Source organism: Primulina huaijiensis, chromosome 14 (genome assembly GCF_012295235.1).
Source record: "Primulina huaijiensis isolate GDHJ02 chromosome 14, ASM1229523v2, whole genome shotgun sequence".
NCBI classification, from domain to species: domain Eukaryota; kingdom Viridiplantae; phylum Streptophyta; class Magnoliopsida; order Lamiales; family Gesneriaceae; genus Primulina; species Primulina huaijiensis.
In genome coordinates, this window is record NC_133319.1 from 17,668,986 (window position 1) to 17,676,641 (window position 7,656).

Below are 7,656 nucleotides of genomic sequence, written 5' to 3' on the forward strand. Positions count from 1 at the left end.
TGTATGTCACGCCCCGAAACTCGGGATTTGACACCGGCGTTGTTTAACAATCACACAATTGAAACAACCAGCCTCGTAGCATAGTATAAACCGAAAACCAGTTTATTATTCATAACTCCTAAAAAAAAACAACTGTCTTTACAACTGAAATAAAATAAATTTGCGGAAACGTCTAATCTAAAATTTTAAATTTCTAAAATTAAAAAAAATAATCATGTCTACTAATCACCATCCCCAAAACTGTTCTGATTCTTCTTCTTCTACCTGCTCTTCGGATTTATCTGGGAAAGGTTGTAAGGGGTGAGTATTTTGGGAATACTCAGTAAATGGGGGAATTATCGAACACCACATAAAAATTTCTTATTTTCGAAAATAACATATGTTTACAGCATGCTTTTCATAATTTTTAACACTGCAATTTTTCACCTTTCATGGTTTACTGACGTCAGTCCCTAAGTTTTAATCCTCTAAGGGGGCGAGGCCGTAAAACAGTTCTATCCCACTGTTAAGGGCCATATGTTGGAATTCCACCCGTTTTCAGGGAATCCTCACAGTGTCTCACAAAAACGTAACAAGATTTAAAAAAAACGTAGACGGTGTTCGACCGCATTTTTTCTTTAAAAAGAAAAACACATAACCCAAAAATTTAAAACTTTAAAATTTGCCCACTTACCTTAAATTCTTGATGCAAAAATTACGTGAATAATTAGGGTTGCTTGCACAGGAATTTTCGAAAATTCCTAGACGGCGGCAGCGCTTCGCTGTGCTCGAAAATTCCTATGGAGACTAGAGGAGGTTTTCGAAATTTTGGTATGAAATATGGTGTGATTTTTCGAAAACTAGGGCCCTCCTATTTATAGGAGTTGGCTGCTATTGTGATAGTGCGTTTGAACTGTGAATCAAATCTAGAATCATGATATATCCGTGATCTAGGTAGATATTCGAAATCTCCTTCTTCCTTCCCCCACTTAATTTTCGAAAATCTCATGGTATATATTGTTAGATTTCGAATTCTAGGGATTTTATTATCTCTTGCTTGATCTTTTATCCCGGTATCTCAGCATTAACTTAAATATTAGATATTTATCTGCTTATTTTTAAAATTCCTTCTTTAATTCATTAGATTGAGATAAATTTATTCCTACCAAATTTTCAAGTTTAAAATAGATAATATTATCTTAATCTCGAGCTTTATAATTCTGTACACGATAAAATTATCTACACAATTTAAATAACCTTAAAACAAATCTTATATTCTGAATGATTTAAATATTAATGTCCAAGATTACACCATCAAATTATTAACCTGATATTAAACTGATATAATCACGATATTACAAAATCTCGGGTTTTACACTGTCAACATCACTAAATGAGTTAAGGTATATCCCATCTCAAGTTTAACTCAACCAACATCAGTTCTTTTTTGGGCCATTGTGTGTGATTATAACGTGAGAAAAGGCACGTAGTTATGGTGACTTTGGGGACCGCTTCCTAGAACTGTAGTGGCATGCACTGTTAAGTTTGATGCAACTGTCCACTTCTAGAAATTCATAAGAAAAATGGAACTTAATGATCGGAGAGTTTGTTATGCTCTGACTGTTTCGTGTCTCTGTATTCCTTCAAAAAAAACTTCTGTTTTTTCACTTTTGACCACCATTCTGCTTCACGATGGACGTGGAAAGTAAGCTTTTCTTTTTGCTATTTCAGGGTTTGGTAACTGTGTAATAATACTTATGCGCTTAGGCGATATCTTCTTGGCGACTCGAGCTAGCTCTGCTCAAGCTGACCTCATTAGGATATATCATATATGTAAAGTTCGTACATAAAATCATCATGTCCTATTATCGTGTGCATAAATTTTTCAAAGAATTGGTTCTTCATGTCCCTTCGATAGTCCTACTTTTTTTTTTATTTTTTAATATCATGAAATAAATTATATTACTCAATCAAAGTCGATACAAATAGCATACTTGGGCCAACTTCGCATATGGTCTTTGTCTTTTCCATTGGTAGTGAACCTTCAATGAGATTATATGTTCCAAGTGGGAAAAGCATGTGGCCAATATATCATTCTAGTGGTGGATGAAGGAAAGCAGCAACACACTGGAATAATATTTTTATACATATATATGATAAGTAAAGATAATAAAGTGCATGTTTTCACCCGCATCACAATACACAAACTAAACAAGAAGTTCAGAAAACAGAGAAACACACAATCAAGAGCCATAGCCATTGGAATTTCAGATGCGGATGTGCCAACAATCTAGTGAGCTACAGTGGTGCCTCTCCATCTAGTAAACTGGTGAATAACCACACAGTGTTCGCGGCATAAACAAGGGAAGAATCATCAGCTTGTAATGGTTGCGGATGCGGATGTGCCAACAAAGTGTTGAAGTTCCTCACTTTCAGTTGGTGCATAGCATATGCAAAAACCTCGTCTCCGGAGATCAACAGGTGGTTTGCTCGCTTCCGTGACCGAAGCCCCCAAATTAGCATATCGGGAATGAGAATCATGTGCTTGGCGAAACCTTTACCACCTCATCAAATAACAAGAATAAATAATATTAAAATGGAAGTAAATTCTCAAATCAAACCCGACATACATACGGCCACTAGGGATATGAATCATTTTTACACCGCTGCTCTGTAGTGAATGAAGGGCCTCCTCGCCCATGTTATCCAATTCTCCATAAGCAGATATTGAAATCGGGCCGCTATAATTCAACCGCCGCAATGATGACTCTGTGTTATCTTTTATCCGGCACGGATTGCACTCTGCGGGGAGCGGACAGTCGAACATATCCCACCAAACTAATATTTCAAGGTCCTTATGCTGCTCCGGTGCCAGTGAAGGATTCATTTTTCCAGCTGAAAGAAAATAAAACTTTGCTTATTTTGATATAATTATGACATGCATAATATCATAATCATATTAATAATAACAATACCAACAAAAATTATTATCGTACGTAAAATTCTAATATTTTCATTCATCACAACGTGAATATTAATGAAAATTACCTAAAATCCTTTTATGCAGAATTGAGGAGTATGCTTCAGATGAAGAAAACAAGTATATACGTCTCCACCATTTATAGACAAATTCTAATATTTTTTGGTTTAATTTTTTTTCTTTTTATTATTATTTATGAACGAAGCAATTACCTCAAATAGTAGCTTCACGGGTTGTGCTGCATGCTGGCTTTCAGCTTTTTCCCATAATATTCAATTATTATTTAATATAGGGCATCTCATTCTCATATACGGGTCGGGTTATCGAAATATCAGGTAGATTTTTATACGATTCGAACCAGAAAAAAAATCAAGAATAATGCTAAAGGTATTACTAATAAATCGTTACAGCGATATTTACAATCATTATATCTCGAGATTTTATTGTTATATAGCGAGATTTTGTATTCAATATATAGTGAAATTTTGACAAATTGAATTTTTGTATTGAATTTTTTGTGTTGTACAAATTTATGTACAAATATCGATGTACATGTAGCATCACTCAAAAATTAAATACCCGAATTTCGGGGTCAAATTTCAACGTATAAAAAACAGCAGGAAAAATTCATAGCACAAAACAACAAAACAAATTTCTAAAACCACTGATGGAACCAACGTACATGGTACAACAATAAAGATTGAAATCGTATAAATCATGAGAGAGAGATTTGGTGTGACGATGCAATGCAATTATTGTACGCAACAGATACTTAGGCATGATCAATTGCATTGGGAAGATGGCTTGATATTAGGTTTACTTTTGTCTTGTTACAATCCGAATCCTTGCATTGATCTCCTTTTCTTGAATATCAATGAACAAGTATACCATTTTTCTCTGTTTTTTTTTCTTCTTACAAGTGATGATCAAATATTTTAATTTGCGGAAAATTCCGAATTCCTGGGGAACTTGGGAATAAAATGCCAATCTTTGAACTTTTCATACCTGCATGCAAATTTATGTTTTCATCAAGTGAATAATATTTTTTTTTTCTCAGGCGGCCATCACTGATATTTTCTTCATACTCGATCTTCGGTTTACGTGATATCCAGGATTTTGATTTACTCTTGTGTATGTTGATTTTGTTTGTGTTCATAGATCAGGAGACTCAAAAAGTTGAGACAGATACTTTGCATGATCTTGCTTTGGGCAACCAATGAAGTTCCAACCAAGGAGGGTAGGTGTCGTTATGGTGACTGTAGTAAAGTAGTTGTCTTTATATTAAGATATTTGAACCATGTCTGAAAAATTGTACATTTATTTCTTGTTTGTGCTCCATTTGGCTCGTTTGAAATTCAAGATCAATTATAGCTTGAGCTAAGGGAAATAATTGTTCGAACCATGTTCAACAGTATTCAAGCATAAAATATAATGATTCCAACTTGAATCGAACTCAATCCAACTGAAGTTTTGATTTGATTTTTTTTATCTTCGTTTCTATCTCTACTGGTGGTATGGCCAAATTATTTGGATTGCTAGTTTCATCAAAAAGTAAAAGCAAAAACTTTTAAACTAACTATATATCTATATCGCTGAAATATACTACCATAAGAATGTTTTTCATGACACATACAAAAACTATAACCAAACTATAAGAATGAATAATATATATATATTTTTTTTAAAAAAATAGAAGTGATCAGATATTGACTCTGTGTGTTGATCGATCGGAAGTGATGCAGGTCTAAACTTGTTCAATCATCTGAATCTCCTTGACTTGTCCATCCTCTTTCGACATTTCTTCAAGCGATTTACCTTTCGCCTCCGGCACCAAAAACGTGCACAACAGCCCAAGCATATTAATTCCTCCCAGAATAAACAAAGAATTCCTTATCCCAATCCCAGCTGGATACCCTGCATCAGTCTTAGCTTTATCTTGATTCTGTGCAGCGTACAGAAACCCGAATGCACCCACGATCGCCCCCGCCTTCCCAGCTGCAGCCGATATTCCATGGCAAGTGCTCCTGAGTCTTGCGGGAAAAATCTCTGCTGGAACTATAAACGTTGTGCTGTTGGGCCCAAAGTTGGCGAAGAAGAATGTGAGTCCATACATCATCAAGAAACCGGTTTTGTTCAAAGTCCAGTGGTGGTAAGGAATTGCCAAAGCGAACATGAAGACTGTCATGAACAGAAACCCCAGAGTTTGGATCATAAAACGGCCTATTCGGTCAATGAGTAAGACGGTGAACCAGTACCCTGGAACTGTGCCGCAGAGTGCTATCAGGAATTGGGAAAAAGAAATCTTGAAAATTTCATCGAGGGCACTCATGGTTTTTGCAGGTGGAAGCCACCCGACGGCGCTGAAAATCTCTTTTTGAAAGAGGTTTTGGCTGTAGTAAGCTATATCCACAAAGAACCAAGCGCTTGCTGTTCCCAGCAAGTGTAGCCCGTGTCTTTGCAAGAAATCCCTAGAGAATAGTCCGAAGAGTTCTCGATTTTCACCGGGAGGCGAGTCTTCTGAAACCTTTTCCACTTTAATTTCGATATCAATCACTTTCTCCATGTCTTTACGCGCCTGCTCGGTGTTCTTGGCCACCAGAGCAGTGTATCTTGCAGTTTCCGGCATCTTCGTCCTCCAGTAATATGTCAGAACCGCCGGGAGAGCACCCAACATGAGTACAATCCGCCACACATAATCCGATTCTGGTGGAGTCGACCCCACCGGATCAACAGCATAAGCTGGAGCAGCATACAGAGCGCGGAAAATACTCGAAACTCCCATTCCCACCACCCCACCACCAAGAATCCCGAACCCTTGCATGGCAAAAACCGCCGCGATGAACGAACCTCGAGTCCTCTTATTGGCATACTCCGCCATGATAGTGGCGGACAGCGGATAATCTCCGCCAATCCCGAACCCAAGCCAGAACCTAAAAAAGCATAGCGTGGTCAACACAGCCTTAGGGGAACTGCCGAACGAAAGACCCGAACCGATAGAGCAGATAGCCATCAGAAACAACGTAAACCCGTACACTTTCTTACGGCCAAATTTATCACCAAGAAGCCCAAAGAAGAGCTGCCCTAGTAGGGTTCCGCATAGGGCAACACCGTTGATGGCGGCAGCAGCAACGGGAGGAAGAACCCCAGGTTTTAGAGATCCGGGAACGTGATAGTATATACGTCCAAGAAGCTTTGTGACGAGGGAGACACAGAAAAGATCGTATGCATCGGTGAAGAATCCCATACCGGAGATGATGACTGCTTTGTAGTGATACCATTGAGTTTTGGTCGAATCGAGAGTGGCTAAAGCCATATCCACGTTGGAATCCATGGTTAGAACTTCTGGAAAAGAATCAAATTGGTTTTGAACAAGTAGTGGATGTATTGATCTTTGATTCTTGCTTGTGAGTATTTTCGTGCATATGTATGTATGTGTGTACATATATATATATAGGAAGGAAAACCGACGCAAAGTTGAGTTCGATTAGGCATAAGAAACTGAAAGAGATTTTGAGTTTGCATGGGATTCCAACGTTATCTCAAATATTTAAATCTTTAGATTAGATTTACATGTAAGATTTGGTGATCGATATTTCATGACTTTCAAATAATTTAAAAAATGTCAAAAGAAAATAAGTTTCCAAAATTACGTTTCCTTATTCATTTAAAAAATTAGATTTGGTTAATCTGTTATTCTACGTGATAAAATATCACATATTTATATATCACCCAAGAAGTCATAAATATTTACATTTAAAACAAATACTTTTTTTTTAATGTTTTAAACAAGATAATAATTTATGCAATCAAACAATATACTTTTTTTTTAAAAAAGAGTAGGTCTCTTGTGAGACGGTCTCACAAATTTTTATCTGTGAGACGGATCAACCCTACCGATATTCACAATAAAATCGCTGTGTAAGATCGAACATTTATCGATTTATCAAAAATTATAGCTTGTGATAATTGTGCAACTCTAACTGTAACATCCCGTAATAAAATAACTAATACTACTTTAAAATTTGTGGAAAATAAAAATTTTTCTTATTTAAATAGTAAACCCTGGCTTTCTGAATTTAAATAAAATGATCGACTAAATTCTTGAAAATAATCCAAGTACAAAATATTTCCATGGCATATAAAAAATATCATTCCTTCTTACTGGACACTTTTCTCTAGCCTAACGGATTTTGAGATCCACTTCCAATTGAGTTCGCCAGCTAGTGTAACGCCCGAAAATCAGTCTACGTAGACCGCATGCATGAAAATTATTAAATTGCTAAAATATTTTAATTAAATGATTTTGGATGCATAAATGATATATTTTGAGCGAATAAATGATTAATTGTATAATTTTTGCTTGGTTTCATAATTTAAAGATTTTCAAACGAATATCGGGGTTGGCCGGAGACGGAGGACCGAAGACGATTAAGGTGTTAAAGATTTAAAAGCTTAATTTTTATTTTTAGTTAAGAAAATATTTATTTTAAATATTTTAAGAATTATTGCATTTTTAAGTTCAAGTTTAAATTAATTAGTGAGAGCAAAGAATTTTATGTATTTTATAAGGGATTTTTTTGGAAATAAGTATTTTTAAATATTTTAATTTGAGGTCTAATGATTTTATAAATCTTACTAGGCCTAATTTATTAACTAAAAACTAAGGTTAATTAAGACTATTAATTAAATATTTTGAA

At 35.7% G+C, this 7,656-nt stretch overlaps 2 protein-coding genes across 2 annotated transcripts; both read right to left on the minus strand.

The window, feature by feature from the left end:
- Positions 1 to 2,277: 2,277 nt before the first annotated feature.
- Positions 2,278 to 2,866, minus strand: LOC140958048 (uncharacterized). Its single transcript, XM_073415447.1, has 2 exons — positions 2,614 to 2,866; positions 2,278 to 2,543 (listed from the first exon to the last, which is right to left on the minus strand). Exons 1-2 carry the CDS (start codon positions 2,864 to 2,866, stop codon positions 2,278 to 2,280), a joined length of 519 nt encoding a protein of 172 aa, XP_073271548.1.
- Positions 2,867 to 3,876: 1,010 nt separating this feature from the next.
- LOC140956828 (inorganic phosphate transporter 1-4-like) lies at positions 3,877 to 6,317 on the minus strand. Its single transcript, XM_073413709.1, has one exon. The coding sequence runs from the start codon at positions 6,288 to 6,290 to the stop codon at positions 4,704 to 4,706; it is 1,587 nt and encodes a 528-aa protein (XP_073269810.1). The 5' UTR covers positions 6,291 to 6,317; the 3' UTR covers positions 3,877 to 4,703.
- Between the last annotated feature and the right edge of the window lie 1,339 nt (positions 6,318 to 7,656).

What these genes read in the sequence shown, in the direction of transcription:
- LOC140958048 (XM_073415447.1), bottom strand. Translation starts at nt 2,866, where the DNA reads ATGAATCCTTCACTGGCACCGGAGCAGCATAAGGACCTTGAAATATTA. An exon ending in GATTCATATCCCTAGTGGCC is followed by an intron (nt 2,544 to 2,613) that starts GTATGTATGTCG and finishes TTATTTGATGAG; the next exon opens with GTGGTAAAGGTTTCGCCAAG.
- LOC140956828 (XM_073413709.1), bottom strand. Translation starts at nt 6,290, where the DNA reads ATGGATTCCAACGTGGATATGGCTTTAGCCACTCTCGATTCGACCAAA.